The sequence below is a fragment of the Lepisosteus oculatus genome, chromosome 22, assembly GCF_040954835.1.
Source record: "Lepisosteus oculatus isolate fLepOcu1 chromosome 22, fLepOcu1.hap2, whole genome shotgun sequence".
NCBI classification, from domain to species: domain Eukaryota; kingdom Metazoa; phylum Chordata; class Actinopteri; order Semionotiformes; family Lepisosteidae; genus Lepisosteus; species Lepisosteus oculatus.
Window position 1 is genome coordinate 6,945,597 of NC_090717.1, and position 19,455 is coordinate 6,965,051.

The window sequence follows — 19,455 nt, forward strand, 5'->3', positions numbered from 1 at the left end:
TGCTGCTGCGCCGCCCACGACCAGCGCTGACGACAAACTTCCCGATCTACACACCCCACCTGCAAGAGGTTCAGGCTCGGTGTTGCTTTCCATTCATACAAAAGGCCGCCTGGCTCTCAACTCAGATCGGAAGTTGACTGTGCTAGCACAAACTTTAACACTTTCGCTTCTAGGCTATCAACCTGCGATGTAAAACATTCAAGAACTGCTTAAAAAAAAAAACGACAAACTGTATGAATGCAGACACCTGCACAGAGCAGACGCAAAAGCTGCAATTTTAACCCCATCTGAAAATTGAATGCAAAAGCTAGAGCACTTTTAGTTATACCAACAGACCCCCTGAACAATAACCCTTGACGTCCTACCAATGCAACTGCCCTAGCTAAGATCCTGGAAGACTTGATTGGTGTAAAGATGCTGCAAATCTACTGACTCCATGTGGATGCACAGTAGATTCTTCAGACTGCTTAAAGCACAGCCCGCCTATTATAGCTGTCCAGTCCCTCAGAGAAGAACAGTAGATTTGAACCCAACACAGCATGAGGAGAGTTCTGCAGCTCTGAATTCATCTCTTTCCCCATCCTCCAAGGAATCCTTGAAGAACCTGCTAGCGACAGTTTAATTACTGCTAAACCACCAATGCATAACTGTATAGCTCACCCACAGAGCTTTTAAGATTAGTGAGGTCAAAAAAAAAAATACAGCCAGACACACAGCAGATATGTTACATTACCAGTCCTTTTTTATAACATGCTTTGGTATTTCTAAATAACGGTGGGTTCATCCCCTCAAAGGAAAACTAATCTGGAGTGTAAACAAAACCTGCAGCAACCGTCATTCATCCCTCAGTTTTTCATTTGTTCTTAGATGAAGGAGCTGGACCCTTTCCTATCAGATGTAGCTTCACCAAAGCGAATCGTCATCGGGATTAATAGTATATTATCTCATCAATCTGCCTGTTCTGTAACACAGTATGTTAAGGCATTCAAATAACACTGTCTCGTGCATTAATGATTACAGTAATAAGACTTTACAAAGTAAATAATACGTAGTGTTCTAAATTCAACAAAAATACGACAGTAACTGCTTCGCAGAATCAGAAATATCCGAGCGCTCTTTTCATTACAGGGATATGTTGGATGACTTTTTACGATTTAAATGTAGACAGCAGAATTCCAGTTCAGCATGATGATACAACATGACTCATCTCAATTTGACTATACCCTCACAAATTGATTCATGCTGTCTTCAGCTGCTCCGGTATAAGCTTGCTGTGGACCCACGGAAGAATGCCTTCAGCTTTGTACCCGCAAAATGGCTTAACTCTCAGAGGGAGACTGGACTAGTCGGGATTCGCTTCATAGCAAAAAACGCTACACCAACACAACGCCTTAGGCGTCTTTTACACCAGCTTTGCACAAGTTAAAAAGTAAAATGGATCAAAACAAAGTTATATTTCTGTAATATTAATACGCCGACTTAAAACGAATCTGGTATAATCCCGCTATGATTTTTTCAAACCGGTTTGCTCTTATTTTAAATACAGAGGAGCTTGCACAACATCCCAAAATCGCTATTCACAGGGGGGCTAAAACGGCACTGTTGACGATTTAAAGCAAACATGGAAGTCCTACTTACCTACCAAACCTTTAACCTCGCTTACGTTGAAGTCGGGATCTGGCATCCTTCCGAAATAAGGAAAAAAACACGATTAGGATATTTGCATTGCACCGAAGTGTGCTTCCCAATGATCAAAATTAGTTTTACTTTTTTTTTTACACTTGATGCATATCTAACACGTCCCGCTTTGGTCATTTCGATCAACTAAAAAACGAAACATACGACACGCATTCTACTAGGCTGTGTTAATTTAATTTTATTATGATTAATCGATATTTGTGGTTTCTTACAAATTGTATGAGATTTTAAATGAGTGCAGTGCATGAGCCGTAAATGTACCGTCTTCACTCACCTTATTCCCAGTCCATCTTTGGTTTTAAAAATTAGGGGGATCTTGAGCGCTTCTCTTTGCACATACTCGTAGGTAAAATCTGCGTGACAAAATTGCAAACGCAGCTAGACAACTTTTCCATATTTAACAGTATTCAAAATTTCATTACGCCTCATAGTGCGTATTCTGCTTATGATTAAATGTGGCCAGACCGTACCCAGGCAGGTGATACAATCGATTATCCTAGCATTAAAATTCAATATTATTTCTGCACACTCACATGCGGATAACGTAGATGCCTGTGTGGTTCTTGGCTATTTACACCGGGTTTTTTTTTTTATTCGTCACGTTTGGTGCCGTGCAATTTGAAGCTTAAAAAAAGATTAAGGCATAACTATGAGAGCAACATGGGTAGGCTTTGACTTCAAGCTCTTTGTGCACCTGACAGTACTTCCCTGCACAGCAAACCCAGGCGGGAAAATACAAACTTGAACACGGGTTTGAGTTGAGCCACTACTGCGTGACCTTCACTATGCACTCTGTAGCAGATGGCGCTTGGGTCGGAAGGCGTGGATATATATTTTTTTATGAATGGAACTCAGAGGCGAGGATATTTACCTTTCCCGTCCATCATCACCACGTAGTTAGTATTATATGAATCACTTTTAAGTTTCTCCTCCAAATTAAAACTTCGGATACTCGTAATTTCTTCCACATCCGACAGATCTTCATTTTCGTCGTACATTCTCCTACCGATGGAGCGCTGTGTTTGAAAATTACATTTAAAAAAAAAGTAAAATCGACTATGGCCATCCTCCCCACCCCCGACATTAACTTTAAATCAAGTACCCTTCGTTGGAGCTCATGTATGCATTATGCAACGATAAAAAACAATGCGAATATTTAACTAACTTTTGTAACACGATGCCCATTTGGTGCTGCTTTTATATATTTTTAAAAATTCCTGTTTTAATATTTAAACCATTCAGGTAAGACACTTTGCTTACCAATCACGTTATTAATTTGAAGCAACACGAGCTGCGCCCGTAAAAAAAAAATGCATCGAGATTTAAGATTGTTAAGATTTTTACAACACAGCAGGAGCACGCATCACAGCGTTATTTAAATAAATGTAACTCCCTAGGCCCATCAAGCCTAAATAAAAAAAAATATATACAGCGTTTGCACGCTAGTTAAATGTTTCCAGTCATTATTTGCCTTGCAAGACAGGGCTTAGCCACACTGCTGTGCCACACGACTCTTACCACCATTTAAAACGGGGATACGTTCTTAACGCTAAAAACAAAAATAAGTCCAGCGTCAGATTCCTCACATTGCTGCGCCAATACATGTAATTCACCGAAACCTGTGAAATTAGATCTGCACGCATCGATATGCCGCAAAACAGTGTGAAGCAGTGTGAAACGTTAAAATGTTGTTTCTAATACCGAAAATGCTTCTAAATAGATTTCTTACACTTTCAGTCCCTTTTCCTAGGCTGGCTATAAAAGGATAGGGTAAAACTACACACCAGTCTGCGTCCAGATTCTGCGTGCGCCTCCATTTTTTTGGAGAATTCGCCAGTTTTACCACTTTAGCCCCGCATTGTGCCGAAAATGCTACATTTAAAGTTAGAAAACACTTTGCTTTCCGATTCCAAACTAAGTAGGCACCATTTTTGTATAGTATTGAGCTGACGTCACGGCCGAAAGAATCAAAACATTGCTAGAGAGCGTCATGCGTCATCTTTATTCACAACTTCAAGCCTACATCCCCGCGTTCTTCATAGTTTTCAACAGCATAAAAGCAATTGTATTTCGATGCGGTGCTGCTCCAATAAAACAATCCTAAAGTCACGTCTACCCTGATTCTTTTTTTTTCTTTCTGGGTCACGAGTCTGCAATAAGCATGCACGCAGGCGCTGCAGCTGTTGTGTGTGTTGTGTAAAGCGAGAGACGGTGCGTGCATGCAGCGTGCCTCTCCAGATGCATGACATTGTGCATGTACACAGAGAGAGAGAGACACGCACAGCAGCATCGCTTTTTTGTTGTTGCTAACGTGTCGGATAGCCCGGCCACTAGCTCTGCAGAGTTGGTTTCAGGTGTCCCTCCCCTTGTTAAAAATGGTTTAACCGAAGTCTAGACCCCCCCCGGCCGTCCTCGCGTGGACATTCCACGATGGGGGTTAGCGGTCTTTGTGCGTGTGCGTGTGCGTGGTTTTATTTTCGGGGACAAATGGCACGGGGAATGTCCGTAACATCTTCCGCACTATGCCGACGGCCCTGCTCCAGAACACGATAGACAATGCGATAATCATCGCAAAAGACTGTATTTAGTATGTACTGCATGTCGACTGAATGTGGTGTTTAAAGGCAAGTACTGATTCAGTGCTGTGCTATTGTACAACTGATATTGCATAATTTAAAAATGTTTTTTCGGCATTAACCCTCATTTCAAAAGCCGCATTCAAATGAAACAAAGTCCAACGTATCCCTTGAAAACCTCTTTGGAACTTAAGCTCTGAATCCAAAATCTGATTTAATGTGTATTGTTTCAAATACACGTATTCCTTTCCGGAAAGATTAATGGCCGTCGATCCTGGAAAGTTCAAAAGCAAGCTTCAAGTTAAAAGGATCTGTTTAAATCGCTACGTGTATTTTCTTGATTTATACGTTCACACTGTGGACATAGAAAATTCGAATGTAGACCAGTGATTTGAGCTCCACCGTTCTCCGTTTACTGGGACAGAAGCCTTTACAGCTAAATGAGTTCTGCTACAAAAAAGCAGGCTGTCAAAATAGGGGAGGGACATGCAAAAATATCTTCGACCCTTCAGAGTTGCATCCGTAACTACCAATTGCACGGCCCAAATGGCGGCTCCAACAGGACCCCGTCGACTCGGGGGGGGTATCCGCCTTCATGAGGGCGGGGTGTCACATATGAGCGCTGCGTCGGGTAGCCGCACAGGGTTCTGGGAAACAGAGGGCGTCTTGTTCTCTCTGCTCTGTGGATAAGAAGTTGAGACGGAGCGGTCTGTCGGTAGCCGGCTGCCCGTTGCTCCCCCCCCCCGCACCCCCCGGTCCCGGAGTCTTTGAACCGCAGGGTCTCATGAGGCCGCCTCCTGAGGCTGGGACGGTCTGCTCTTCCAAACGGAAGATCCTGTCGTAACCGCGAAGCGGCCCGTTTTGCAGCCTGCCCAAGTTTGCCCAGCGCTTCTCCTTGATGAGCCTTAACGAGCACTCGCTGCAGGCTCTGTCCTGGAGGAAGCTCTATCTGAGCAGAGCCAAGCTCAAGGCTTCGAGCAGAACGTCAGCCCTTCTCTCAGGTTTCGCAATGGTGAGTACGGCTACTATGTGGCCGAGAAGGGCGCCGAATTATTTTTTTTAAAGTTGTCGTTAAGTGGGGTTTTTTTTTCCCCCCCGTTGAAGGGAAACGAGCGTGCCTTGACAGTTAAACTTGCCTTTTTGTGCCGGTGCACGAAGAGGTGTTAATAGAGATGTGTGATGTTTTCAGATTTCAGATTAGTTTCGTATCGTTTTTATTGTATTTCCAAGTTAGCTGCCGTGTCAACAATCCCCGTCATGATAATGATTTGATTTCCTGTTCGTCTTTGGTGCCGTGCAGGTTTTGTTTCAGCGTCCTGACAGTGACATGCCTTTGGCTTTGATCTTGGTTAAAACGATCTGCGCTGCCCGTACCTCTTGCTTAATCAATTGGTTTATTTCATGTATTTTATGTTTTAAGTCGGGTTGGAGATCTCGTGTTTGCATTTGAACCCCAAAATTCTCAATGAGAGCTGCGCCGTCTTGGGGAACTGCAGCTCTGCATTAACTCCACTCCCCGAATTCACCGAAGTTTTATCATTCAAAGCTGTCAGATTCAGTTAGTAGAGTTTCATAGGGGCATTTGATGCACCGAACAACATTTTGCCATTTTATGGTGATTTCACGTGGGCGAACGGCTGGTAAAGTAATGCACCCGTATGGCAACATTTTGTGTGCCGAGATATTATTCATTAATTTTCACGCCTTGAAATTCGGGGTGGGATTTTGCAGTCAGGAAGTAAATTGAGTCCGCATTGAGCCCCGTGAGATTCTGATCGTGTTTGTGCAATTCTGACAGTATATGTCTAAGATGTTCTTGGTAAATTATGCGAAGGTGCAACCAGTGTACACAACCCACTAGAATAATAAATTTAGCCTTTATCGGTATTCCACTGCAGATCTCCAGTGCTGCATTTTTTACACTCGTCATTGTTTCTTTGGGTGCGCATAGGGTGGCAAAACTGACATTGAGTACAATTGACCCGTTTTTATAACGCTTGGCAGTAAAACCAGCGCCAAGATATGAAATGGTTAGTAAAAAACAGTCTTATAGCTATCCATTAACGAATGCTATACTTTCTTATTGCCTACATACCAAGATGGTGATTTTCCATTCGAGTACTGCATGTAGAAAGAATGTAAGTCTGGCATAGCACTTATTCAGTCATTTACGTCTTGGAAAGGTTTGACAGTGCTGCATTTATGTATCTGTGTTGTGCAGGCTAATCTTTAAACAGTCTTTTTCTGCTTTTTAAAGGGTTTCGAACCTGTAATAGATTGCACTGAATAGTTCATCTGTATGACAAAGCTACAGTTCTGTTTTAAGCACAGCACCAAAATTCCCCGTAATAAAACACAGGGAGCCCCCCTCTACTTTTTTGATTGAGTTTTTTTTTAAACTACTGTCATTTGTAATATCACTATTACATTTAAAAAGGAATATAGTTAGATTTTGTGATGTATTATTCCCAGGAATCGAATACACAAAACCTGTGTTTTCTGCACCTCGATGTGCCTGTAGCAAGTATGTGTGTCTGGGAAGCAGGGATGGCAGGGATTCCCAGGGATGGCAGGGATTCCCTTCCCGACTGTGCTGGAGGAAGCAATTCTTCTTGCTTTGTCCAGAGCTCTGCCTTGAGTGGCTTCCAAATGGGCCGAAAACTCACATCGAACATCTTAGGAAATGTTTATATTGGCACCCACCCACCCAGCCGTTCTCTAACTGCAGGTTGTAGTTCAGGGTCGCGGGGGAGCCGGTGCCTTTCCCAGCAGGGGGCACCCTGGTCAGGACACCAGTCAGTCCAGCACAGGGCAGACGAAGACTTGCACACGCTCACACAAGGCCCAGTTCTCACAGAAGCCAATGAACCCGATTAACCACGCCAATATGCTACTGGGCTGTGGGGCGAGGCTGGAGCTCCTGAAAGAACCCCACACAAACTCCAGGCAGGTAGCCCCCCAGGTCCGGCAATGAACCCCGGGCTCCTGCACTGCGCCGACATACCGATTTATTGCAGAGCAGTCATTGTGAAATATACGAAAGGAGGAGTGCATTTAGTGGGGTTTTGATTTTTGTTTTGGGGGGGGTAGGAACAGAGATCACTGCAAATGAGTTGTGTGGCTGTACACTGGCAGAGTACCTGCACCCCGTCTTCCTTGGTTTAGATTATAAGAGGCATTGGTTTAAACTGGAGGTGATCTGGGGTTATACAGGAACACCCTAGACTTTATCTGCTCTACAATCATTCCACTGCGATCACTTTCACTCATTCTGAAAATCGTACCTGTTCTGTTGCACATTGAGGAGTGTCCGCAGGGCGTTTCCGTTTAATTCCACTTCAAGCTTTATTGTCCTCTGGGGGAAATGTGTTTTGCAACAGTGTAACACAGCAATACAACAAAGGACAAACATCGCCGTAGAGCGTTGTTTCAGGTGATAAGAGAGCTTCTTTACGTTACGAGTGAGATTGCAGAGGTGATCAAATAAACTTTACTTTATATAGTGCCTTTAAAGGTGGCTTCTCAACGCGCTTTATAGAAAGACAACAGCAGCAACAACAATAAAAAACTAAATACACAAGATGAGAGTACACAATGAGAGTATGTTGATGGTGGTACTAAATGCAGTAAGAGCGGAGGGGTAAAGAACAGAACCAGTTAAGGTGAAGGCTCTTCTAAAGAAGAAGGTTTTAAGTCTGGATTTGAAGGAGTTTAGAGATGGTGACTCTCCGATATCCTTTGGGAGAGAGCTCCAGAGCTGAGATGAAAGATTTCCGGAGTCTGTTACTGTTCTACCTGGTGAGGTGTCTCCCGCAGGGGAGCAGTGTGAATTCACAGCGGAGGGGGTGAGCCACACGTTCCATTATGCTCGTCACCTTCTTCAGAACTCTTTGTAGACGGTGTTTGTTTAATTTGCCTCAGTGATTCGGCTGCTCATCTCCACGCGGATTCCCAACCAATCTCAATTAATGGTACAGATGCTGCCATCAGTAGTTTGCTGAAAAATGTTCAAATAAAAGTAGCACTTTCAGTACTAACACAGGTTGGTGGATTGGATTGTGTGCTGTAGCAGTTTTAGCCATGCCTTTGCTTAGGTCTTTATGACACTTTCTGTTTGAAATTACTTATTTATTGGTTTTCGTGTTCTTATCTATTGTAGGGTTTAGAAATGGTGGGGAAAAGCAGAGCATTTAACATTTAGATGGGATAAGATCACTTTATCGGCCACATACATTTTCTTGCATCAGGAATTTGTCTTTTCGCATACCCCAGCTTGCTCTCCATGAGACACACAGACAGGGAGAGAGAAGCTGGGGGTCAGAGCGCAGGGTCAGCCATTGTACAGCGCCCCTGGAGCAGCTGGGGTTAAGGGCCTTGCTCAGGGGCCCAGTGGAGTAGGATTCCTCTGCTTTCTCTGAAACAGAGAAAAAATGTTTCAGCTAATGAGCCTTCTTCTGATGTTAGGCATTACTCCTGTAGAATGCTTAATAGCCAGAACATCTTTCTTTGCAATCTTCAGTGTGGAATTAACCTAATTATTAAGGGTTAATGTATAACCACATTACAGCAAAGGCATACTCAGTATTATTTATTTTTAGCCTTTTCCTTTTCAGTCCTGATTCATTAAACCTGTTGTGCACCCCGACATGAGGTATTTTTAAAACTGCCTCTCGTATGGTAACTGTTGGTAACGAGGCTCGTCCTTTCAATCATTTGATTGAAAAGGGGGGAAAAATGTTTTAGGAAGCATAACCTTCATTTATCTTCTTCCATTAAATTCTGATTCAAGGCCTTTCCACAAGACAGTGAAAATGTCTGTTACCAGCGCACGCATGTCAACTTTAGATAAAAAAATTCTAAAGACAGGTGTGTGGAGTCCTGACACGCTTGGCCTGACATTTAAAGATGCTGAAACATTAAATAATTGATCACAACAAGCACCAAAGAGATAATAGCATCAGGTATGACTGGGAGCTTCAGTTCTGAATTATTTTTAATTAAATTTTTATTGTTTCACCCTTATTTTCATTTCCGGTTTTAGAAAAACAATAAAAATGCTTTATTCACAAGCCCAAATTATTCCTGCCTCTTTGCATGGATGAAGAATTGCCATGGAGTCAGTATGGTTTAGAATTGGAGCTTCTGCTTTTCGGACTTTTCTTTGGTCTGATTTTTATCCAGGAAACATTGGGAAGATATTCTATTTAGTTTACATCCCAGGGCAGTTTTAACAATAAGGGCTTTGACCGCTCTGGTGAATTGGATACTGACATATTAAGCCCATCCCCACAGACTCTGAGCTCATCTGCATTGCAATCGGAAGAAGAGGAACTGGGGTGCGTGAAGCTGGAAACCCCCAGTGGGATTCTGACTTCATGGAGCTCTGTACACGGCTTTGTCTTTTCACAACATTTCACAACTTATATACGCTCTCGCGAAGACCAAATAGGGCGTGTTGGTAGGGGGGGACAGGAAAACGACCGGAAGCTATACCAAAACAAGGCTCTTAGTTTCTGTCTTAAAAGCAAATGCAGTGGAAAAACTGTGGTTTTGAAGTTTTAAAATGTATATACTTTCAAACCATGAAAAAGTGCAATTCGGACATTTTCTGACCATTAGTAAGACTACACGGGAGAGACGACACGGGACCTCTCTCCTCTCGACAGATTTTATCTGGATTGTGAGTAGTGAAAGTTGTCTTCTGTCTGCCGCCCCCAGGTAGCTATGGTGGAGGTCCAGCTGGAGCCCAACCATGACTACCCCCCCGGCCTGCTGATCGCCTTCAGCGCCTGCACCACTGTGCTGGTGGCCGTGCACCTCTTCGCCCTCATGATCAGCACATGCATCCTGCCCAACATCGAGGCGGTGAGCAACGTGCACAACCTCAACTCCGTCAAGGAGTCGCCCCACGAGCGCATGCACCGGCACATCGAGCTGGCCTGGGCCTTCTCCACCGTCATCGGCACCCTGCTCTTCCTGGCCGAGGTGGTGCTGCTGTGCTGGGTCAAGTTCCTGCCCGTCAAGAGGAACCCCCTGTCCCCGTCCGGCGAGCACAACGCCACCGAGACCATCAGCGCCGGGGAGGCGGCGGCCATCGCCTCCACATCCATCATGGTGCCCTTCGGGCTGATCTTCATCGTCTTCGCGGTGCATTTCTACCGGTCGCTCGTCAGCCACAAGACAGACAGGCAGTTCCAGGAGCTGGAAGAACTTTCCAATTTTGCCAGACTCCAGAACCAGCTGGACCACAGAGAAGCTCCGATGCAGTCACCGAGCAGTCATTTTCCCTAAACGGAAAATAAACGCCCCACTTGAGCCACTGAACTCTTGATTGTTATGGCTACTGTAATATGTTACCTGATGCATGGACGGGTTCTACTGTTTTAAACTAATGACTGGTTTTTGTTGCCTAGAAAACATCATTTGTAAGATTTACTGTACAGTTTTGCTGCTGTTTCAAGGGGTTTTGCATATCTGTGCATATTTTATATAGAAATGCAGAGGTTACATTTTTACAGTCGACGGATAAAGGTGTTTAGCACTGCAGTAGCGCATGCATTTTTAAGTTTTGATTGGATTGTGTAGGGTTCTGCAGTTTTTCTTATTTTGCCCCCTCTTATCAGTATATGAATTGTAAGAAAGAGAACCTAGAACATTGAATGATTTTTGTGCAGTGCATTACTTTTGCTACAGTATTCGATCATTATTGAGGCAATTAGTTGTAAAATGTTTTCTTTGAACTTGATACAGCTTTAAAAAATAAATATATATTGCTTAAAAAAAGCAATGAGATTTCACAAGAATAGTTGCCTTAAATTGTAGTGGTTACCTCATTAACAAGTTTTAAAAAGGCATTGTAGAATGAGTCTGCAAAGTCAAGAATCTTTGTTCAATGTGCCTGTTTAATACCCTTTTAATAATCTGTCATAAGATGAAACTGCTTTTGTATAGTGATGATATGAAAATATAAGGTGAATGACAGATCCCTTGAATATTTCACTGAAAATCAAGGGACTAGCATCTTTAAAACCACAACATAAATTAGTTGGGTTTAGCTTCATAAGGACAGTGCCAAGTCTTAATATGGCTCTTTGAACCAAAATTGTTTCATCTTAACACTGCATTTGACTATTCCACTATTGTGGAAAGATACATTAGTAGAGGTACATTCAAGCAAAAAAGAAAATGTTGAAACTAATTTTGGAATTTAGTTGTATTTATATATTTTGTGGCGAAGAAAAAGGTGTTTTTAATAGGTGAATGTTAATGGAGTCTACTGTAATCATTGTTGGCAATAGGGAGAAATGCATCCCACTGCTGGCACCTACTGGCCATTAAGAAGTAGTGAATTAAGAAATGCTCTGGCCAGACCGCTACACTGGATCCTGTTCTTCCTGATAATTTGAAGACTTGAGTGAACAGCACAAGCCATGAATTCCTAAATTCGGAAGCTACAAAACTGATACAGACTGTGTTAGCTAATACCATGACAAGATTGTTTTTTATACTCATAAGGTCAACTTATTAGTATTTAATGAAATGCTGTTCAAGATCACTGGGGAAAAACACTTTTGTTTAATATTTTATGACTGTTAAATGTACAGTATATGGAAATCTTTTCTTTACACACACACCAAGAAAAGTCAGGAAAACTAAGACTGCAAAATGCTTTTCAGTGATATATTTTCTTTAACTTAAGTATTGAACTGCTTAACAAAATGAGTAAACTTCTGATCATCTGTACTATACCTACAATTCAGGGTACTTCTAAATATAATATATTTCCAAACCTATCTAGTGCACAGATGATTACAATAGGTTTGTTAGTCTTACTATTTTTTAACCAAAAAAAGTATACCAAGAGTGAATGTGTAATCAGCTTGTTCATTAAATTATTTTTGTCAATTGTGTATTTTTAAACTTCTGAAAGCTGTAAATGTCCAAAAACTGCACAAAAGCAATGGTATTTAAATATACCTTTTGTATCCTGGAAGAGTCTCGAGAGCTTTTTTTGTGTCACTCTCTAAATTGATTCCTGTCTATTGCGCTATTTAAAGAAAGTGCAAAGGGGTGAACATTGATCATTGCTACTAAGATCCTTTTCCAATTCGGTACTGTTAGGAGAAAATGTATGTTCACCGCATTTGATCAACATCCTGCTTCAGAATTTGATGGAGGCACTTTTTGGTAAGGTCAAAGGGAAAGAAATTATAAAGTTTAATATTCTTTACAAGAAAAGGTTTTAATCTTATGGAATGAGGCTATGTACAAATCATTCGGAAGAAAAACAAAACCCCTGAAAAACACTTTAACAAGGATATAACATGATTACAATGGTAAGATCCCAGAAACCTCTAAGCCTATTTTGCAAAACTTGTATTTGCATACTAGAATATTATATGTTCTGTGGCCTTCAGCCTATAAGAGAAGGATGATGCATTTTCACTGATTGCAGATAATGACCCTGTTATCTGGTACCACCTTTACTGGGTGCAATGAATCAGGTTATGCTTGCCAAGAGATGCCAATGCAGCCAGGTGTGAGAGAGGGCCTGTTTCCCCCTTGTTTTCTCTTTGTCTCTGCCATCCTGGTTAAATCTGAATTTACTCCTGTTCGACTGGAAGCTGTGATAAGGCTTCTTTTAAAACTGCAGCTGGGTCTGCCAGATGTACCTTGAATAAAAGAAAATGGCACCGTCATGAAAAGAAGCAGCATTCTACTATAGGAGACCCTACATTACATACAGAAAGAAAATGAATCTGTGGGCTATAAAGTCACAAAACAAGATTTCTGTTCAAAATGCATGAACATAAAAATGGGATAAAGTTGTCTAGTTTTACATTTACGAAACAATTACATTTTAAGAGAGAACCAACATGGATTTAGGAGAATGGTTTTTGTTTAATATACTAAAATTATTTGAACACAAGAACAATGACACCACTAAAGCTGACACAATGTAATGGTTTCCCAGAATGCTTTTCATAAGGACCCCCAAAATGGCTGTCAAATGAACATCTAGAATTCAAGGTTGCACATGAAAACTGGTTAATGAATTGGAAAATAGCTGTCTTCTTAAGGGATACGACGTTAAATCGGACAGATGTAAGCACTGATGTGTGTGATTTAAGGCCTGTTGCCTCTAGTTATCTACAGTATATCAATGGTTTAGATTCTGGTGTAGTTTCCAAACTACATTTGTAGAAGATGAAAAAATAGGGGGAGTGACAAACACTGAAGCAGTGGCAAGGGGCTTAAAATAAACATGCACAAACACTGACCAGGCAGAAAAATGTAACTTCACATTAATAAGTGGTCCATATAGAATGTAGGAAGGATAATCTGAATTTATCAATGTGGTTGAAGTGTTTCTTTCTGCTTTCTGCTAATTTCTGTCATAACTTTCTGAATAAACAGACCCCTCTGCCATCCTAGAAAAAACATCTAAATGGATAAATGCCAATTCATTTTTGAACCTGTGTTCAAACAATAAAACAACTTGTACAGTGGTGCAAAATCTTTCTTCTTGCCAAATGAAGGGCCTTTATAGTTTAAAAGGTTCTCTAGTTTAGTGTTTTAAACATGTTGGATGCGACACACACCTGATTATACTCTGTTAAACGAATTACTATAGTATAGGTATTCTTTCTAATGCTTTACAATAATATAGATAATAAATAAACCATTTATTGATAGGGTTTCCTGTCCAATTATTTTAATGTTCCCACAGCAACTTTGAGGCCTTCTCTGACTGAATACAGGGATCAGCTTTTCCCCAGTTCATAAGGATAAATCCACAATGACGTGAGGCAAAGTTCCATCCTTACAGTCCTAAAGACAGAGCTTCTCAGCTGTGTTACTTTTCCCAGGCGTAAAAATAAACTAATAAACAGGCCTGTTTCCATAATTTTGTTTTACCAACATTAAGGTTTTCTTTTCAAACTGCTGGCACTTCTTTTTTCCCCTTCAGGCGGTGAGTATTAGCTATCCCTACCTCTGGAATTGGGTAGATAGTTGGAGCCGGGGCTCCTTCTCTCCCAAAATCGACCACGGTTCCACACTTGGCAATGTCCTCTACCCACACCCCTTCGTACAGCTGGCCCTTGTCCAGGTAGAAGAACTTCCCAGGTCCGTGCTTCTTCCCAGTCTTCCAGCTGCCTTCATACCTGTTCTCGTTTGCTAAGAGGAAGAAAAATCAAGTGTTTCCTGCGTTATACAGGAATGCCCTCACCTAGCTGGCAGAACCTGAATCTCTGTTAGCAAGCTCTTGTTGTAGAAACCCATACTCAAATCAGAGCACGGGGCAGAAGGTATACTGAGTCACTCCTGACAGCGTGTGGTAGATTGTGGTAGATTTTGCCCAGCACTTTCCTTCTGGCGCAGCAAAGTCTTGGCAAGTTGCAGCAGAAATTGGGAGTAACCACAGAAAGGTTGTGGAACCACTGGAGGGATCATGCTGATTCCATCCTTAAAGGTGCTCTGGCTAGGAATCTAACCCAGGAATCGAGCCCAAGTACCCCAAACAGATAAAATCACCCAGCCAATATATCACCCATTTTCTACCAGAAAGCCAAGGCAGAAAGCCAATTGTCCAGATTTCTTGGCAATGACAAACCCACCTGTCAGTTTGTGTTTTGGTAAAAGCTAATCCCGCTGCTCGTTTTCTTGACTTTGTTCACAAAACATGGACAACATGTTAATCTGCAAATGTTCTGCAAATTAAATATACACTTACTGGACCACAGAGACAATGAATAACCTGAACCTGAGAAGAATATACAACCATCATGGATGGCATCACCCTGCTGCTGTGCTGCTTACAGAGACACCTCAACAGTTGCAGAATATGTGATCATCAAGCCTTACCAAGTCTCAGCATTCCTTGTCCATTGTGTTGGTCCTCCAGCCACTCCCCCTCATATATATCTCCATTCACATAGTACATTCTGCCCCAACCACTCCTCTGGTCTCTGAGCCACTCTCCCTCGTAGCAGGAGGAATCATTGTAAAAGTAAGTCCCAAATCCCTGAAGAACACACACAGAATAACCTGTCAGAAAACTGCAAACAAATATACCTGAAGGAGGCTTTCTATTTTTCAATGTGGAATTCCAAATCATGCTTTGCGAAATGGCTTGTATTTTGTGGGAATGCAGGGAAAATACTAAAAGGCCCTTTACAGTCTGTTACGTCCCCGTGCGTGTCTGTGTGTTTTGGTTTTTTTCCCACTTCCTGTATTCAGGTACCCCCTATTGGTCCGTCATTACACCATCGCTACATTTGTGATGTCATCACCAATCTACTCCCGGCCAATCAGAACCCAAGATTAACAGCTTATATATTTGAAGAAGTCTCGACTCCATCAGCTTTTGCTCGACTTCGGTTAACTTCGGCTCAACATCTCATAGTATTTGCTCGCTAGTGTTCGTGTTTGTTTGTTGGCTTGTTTGATTAGTTTTGATTACCTGTGTGTTGTTATTAGCTTGCCCATACTTGTTACTTTCCTTTTTACCTTACTTGTTATCATTGTACCCCATTCCTCGCTTTTGTATCGTATATTCGCGTACTACCCTTTTTCCGCCATTGTGCAATTTTGCTCAACCGTGTTGTCTGAGTTTTACTATGAACCTTTTCTACATTTGGGGGAATGGTAATAGGTAAGATCTATCATATAGATCAGATCACATCGTCACTGTATTAGCTAGGGCCGTTTTGTTTTTTCATTTTATTTTCTTTAGCACCGCTCAGGTTCCTTTTCCCTGTGTGTTCTTTGTGTCCTATAAACATGTACCAGTCACTTATTCACTTTTTTTTGTAAATAATAAATCACTTTTGCACCGAAACTGTGTTGTCCTGCCACAGTCCCTCACCAGAAACCCACCTGCATCCAAACCCGTCCTGAATGTTACGCCCCTTTACCCCTAGACTACTGGGGTCGTAACACAGTCCGTGCAGATATCTAATCACACCGTCACTGCCATAACAGAAACTGAAGGTAGATGACATCAACCTGAACTTTGCAGCATGGTGCCTACATTTCACAAAATACACCCGTCTATGCATGGGCGAGCCAGAGATCACAGCCCTTGGTCTCAGAAACTGGACTCCTTCCCATGAGGAGTCAGACACGTCCCGGAGCTGTGAGGACTCGCTTGGGCCAAGTGTCCCAACCTCCTGCCTCTGACTAAGAGTCAATTGTTTCATCAGTGCATGATATTGAAACCCATTGATCCAGTGCTCCGTCATTGAGCGAAGGGGTGTGGGTAGAGTACACTGACAACCTGCAGAGCAGGGTAGTCCTTGTTGCTCACAAGCCAGCTTCCCAGAAGGCCTGTCAGCCTGAATCATGCCCGAGTACACCTCCATCTCTGTGAAACCCACTCTGCCCATCAGTACCCTGTCAGTCCAGCTAAGCACTGACAGCAAGACGCGGCCTTCTCTACCTCCTCGCCGCGCCGTAGCAACACCATGATCTGTGCACGAATACCATTGTACCCAGCGAGACACATTCAGCTCGTACCCCCTCCCGGACCCAAGCCCAGCCCTCCTGTGCTGCTTCTGGTACTCGCCTCTTTCTTGTCGTTCTTCCATGCTCCCGAATAGACCTTGACGTACTCCCCAGTGCCGGGATGGGGCACGCTCAGAGTCCCATGGCCACTGCGCTTGCCACGTTTCCAGTCCCCGTCGTAAATGGCTCCGGTCTTCTTCCACACCTGTGTGCCCTTTCCTAATTCCGACAACAAAAAACAGATCAGCTCATTTTACCATCCTGGGGTAGGTCCTCCTTACTGTGTGCTGGATATTACAGTCCCTTGTCTTACAAAGAATGTCTCACTATCACTCTCGGGGCTAACATTTTTCTATGTATATAATTTTAAAAGTACCAAATAATTTTTAACTGCCCCCCACCTCCACCACTGACTCATTTTGAAAGGCCAAAGTTTTCAAGTTGTCCCTGCAAAACAGTGTAGGTGCATTGCATCGAATAACTCAGGTCAATCTTTGGCATATGATTCATATTTTAATCAGAAAAAAAATGTCATAAAATAGATTCTGATTCTTCTTTCGGTGCAAACACCAAAAATTGGTGTAATTTTCAACATTACACCAATTCAGGTCGCTGTAGAGGGGGGCTTACTCTTCTGACTACCCGATGTCCAACCCGCAAACAAATGAACTGCTGGAAAATCTTCTTAGCACCGCTAAACTCACCGCTAAACGCAACCTTTATACATTGATCTAAAACCGGAATTGGCAGGGAACTGCTGTCACTTTACCGTGTTTCATGTTGTCCAGCCACTCGCCGGTGTATTGATCCCCGTTGACCGAATAGACGCTGTGTCTCAATCCACATTTCTGTGCCTTTTTGTCCCATTCCTTGACGAGAGGTTCAGCTCTCCGGGGCTTTTTAAAATGGGGCATGGCTGCTCCGCTGTGACGGAAACGGCTTCTAAGTGATGTTAGGAGAAGGAATACCAACAATATATCCGTACAGTCTGGGTTGAGCCATTGCCCTGAAGCATTTTACAGCGACTGGAGGATGCCCGTCTTTAATTACATGTGGAATCCGGAGCATTCGTTTAGTATTTAAAGTCATTCATGTAAAATAATTACGCTAAAAATTGAGATATGTGTTATTTGCAGCACGTAATAAGTTGTGCACAATGTGTTTTTATTTAATCATAATTCTGAGTAACGCGACATTACATAGATATGATAGGATTACTATTTAAATAAACACGGCCCCTTCTGCCTCAACTGCGTTGGAAAGTTAAACTTAGGATAAAGAATGGAAATACCTTGAAGAGGTGAGCGACTTTCTTTAATCCGTCTTGATTAAATTAACCAATTTGCAAAAAACAATGAAATATTAGGAAGAACAGAGCGCTGTATAAACACACAGCAGGCACCACTCAACAGCGTGATCCGTAACCATAGCAACAAACCCAAACGTCTTCCTGTCTCTCACAATTTAATATTTCGTGTACAAAAACATTCTGCCACAGAATAATAGAAGCAATTAACACACTCTTCGTGGTGTGCATTTTACTTTGTTGATTAAATATTTTAAATTATAATAATTTTGTCAATTTCAAAAATACAAAATAATGTCTTATAAAGACACTGAATACCAGCATTCAAAAAAAATAATATAATAACGATAACTGTTAGAAACAATTAGTGATCTGACACTTTGGCCTATAACATAACGTATTATATTCTATAATAGGCGTTGTTCCTGTTCTATTTATATAAGTACTGTTTGTGTGCTTGTAAATCTAAAATTACGACTGCGGATTTCGTGTAGTAAAAACAATGCATGCACTTTACTCAAAAGAATGGAAGAACGTTTTATTAGTACGCGCTTAGAAACACACAACACTCTCAAAAATGCAAATTTAAAAAATGCACAGCACAGTAAAGTACAGCCAGGACTGTAGCAGTACATACGGCTCAGTTAAATTAAGCCCTTTCCCTGATCTCTGTTGTCTCTAAAAGCTTTATTTCCTGTGGTGAAATAAGAACATTATCTCCAACAGCAGAAGTGACTGACGTCTCTATTACGAGCTGTAGATCGCAAAGTGCTCCGGTAACCAAAAGAAACGACGTGAAAACTTAACGTGAAATTTCCAAGTATTAACTACTTGTTAAAAAATTAAGTTATATTTAATTTTGTCAAGTATGCATATTTATTTCAGCAATTTAAAAATTGATTATATTTAGCGAATTACTACTACATATTATTTTATTGTAATATGTGCGTTGTTTTATAAGCCAGTTAAAAGGCGTGGAATTAGACACCAGATTTAATGTAATTAATCTTAATAATTATAGCACTGATGGTGGTGGTTTGATAGGTTTAGTAGTAGCTTCCACAAAGTAATAATAATAATTGCTTACACTTCTATGGCGCTTTTCTGTACACTCCACTCAAAGCGCTTTACAGGTAATGGGGACTCCCTTCCACGCTGCAATGCACCTTCTTACGTTTTATATTGGCCGCTTATTTTAATACTTGCAATATTTAAACGTGTTAATTGGCAGTGTTCTTAGAAGTGGTAATTATAACAATAAAATGACAGATTGTCATACCCGGTTATTATACTGTAGCTGCAATCTCAATGCATCCATAATGTCGTAGCACTGCCACCGAGTGGAAGAAATCTTATATTTACAAAGAC

At 41.8% G+C, this 19,455-nt stretch overlaps 3 protein-coding genes across 9 annotated transcripts in view; 1 reads left to right on the forward strand and 2 right to left on the reverse strand.

Moving 5' to 3' along the window:
• The window catches only part of kdm2bb (lysine (K)-specific demethylase 2Bb), a 78,234-nt gene extending 74,311 nt beyond the window's left edge, over positions 1-3,923 (reverse strand). For 2 of the 5 annotated variants that reach the window (XM_015366126.2, XM_069182302.1), the window contains exons 1-4: positions 3,483-3,922; positions 2,570-2,714; positions 1,973-2,051; positions 1,639-1,685 (exon numbers count right to left, since the gene is read on the reverse strand). In XM_015366126.2, coding sequence (XP_015221612.2) covers positions 1,639-1,685; positions 1,973-2,051; positions 2,570-2,714; positions 3,483-3,515 — 304 coding nt within the window. In that variant the 5' untranslated portion in view covers positions 3,516-3,922. Of the gene's footprint in view, positions 1-1,638; positions 1,686-1,972; positions 2,052-2,569; positions 2,715-3,482 lie in introns of those variants that run through there. The other 3 variants (XM_069182303.1, XM_069182304.1, XM_069182305.1) reach the window with 3 other exon arrangements.
• Positions 3,924-4,913: 990 nt separating this feature from the next.
• On the forward strand, positions 4,914-12,267 carry orai1b (ORAI calcium release-activated calcium modulator 1b). The gene is made up of 2 exons (XM_006640227.3): positions 4,914-5,286; positions 9,993-12,267. The coding sequence occupies exons 1-2, from the start codon at positions 5,173-5,175 to the stop codon at positions 10,563-10,565; spliced, it is 687 nt and encodes a 228-aa protein (XP_006640290.1). The 5' UTR covers positions 4,914-5,172; the 3' UTR covers positions 10,566-12,267.
• A 230-nt stretch (positions 12,268-12,497) lies between these two features.
• On the reverse strand, positions 12,498-18,223 carry morn3 (MORN repeat containing 3). 3 transcript variants are annotated; one of them, XM_006640356.3, is made up of 6 exons: positions 18,073-18,223; positions 17,551-17,705; positions 16,843-17,000; positions 15,141-15,300; positions 14,269-14,453; positions 12,498-12,946 (listed from the first exon to the last, which is right to left on the reverse strand). In XM_006640356.3, the coding sequence occupies exons 2-6, from the start codon at positions 17,693-17,695 to the stop codon at positions 12,878-12,880; spliced, it is 717 nt and encodes a 238-aa protein (XP_006640419.2). In that variant the 5' UTR covers positions 17,696-17,705; positions 18,073-18,223; the 3' UTR covers positions 12,498-12,877. The 3 variants fall into 3 exon arrangements, with proteins under 3 accessions (XP_006640419.2, XP_015221695.2, XP_069038060.1); XM_015366209.2 differs by having other exon boundaries at positions 17,551-17,723; XM_069181959.1 differs by having other exon boundaries at positions 16,843-16,995; positions 17,546-17,723.
• Positions 18,224-19,455: the final 1,232 nt, after the last annotated feature.

Excerpts from the sequence above, each read along its gene's own strand:
- orai1b (XM_006640227.3), top strand. The coding sequence starts at position 5,173 with ATGAGCCTTAACGAGCACTCGCTGCAGGCTCTGTCCTGGAGGAAGCTC. Across the intron at positions 5,287-9,992 it reads TTCTCTCAGGTTTCGCAATG|GTAGCTATGGTGGAGGTCCA; the intron begins GTGAGTACGGCT and ends TGCCGCCCCCAG.
- morn3 (XM_006640356.3), bottom strand. The coding sequence starts at position 17,695 with ATGCCCCATTTTAAAAAGCCCCGGAGAGCTGAACCTCTCGTCAAGGAA. Across the intron at positions 15,301-16,842 it reads GGAAGAACGACAAGAAAGAG|GGATTTGGGACTTACTTTTA; the intron begins GCGAGTACCAGA and ends TGTGTTCTTCAG. Across the intron at positions 12,947-14,268 it reads CTATCTACCCAATTCCAGAG|GTACATCTGGCAGACCCAGC; the intron begins GTAGGGATAGCT and ends CTTTTATTCAAG.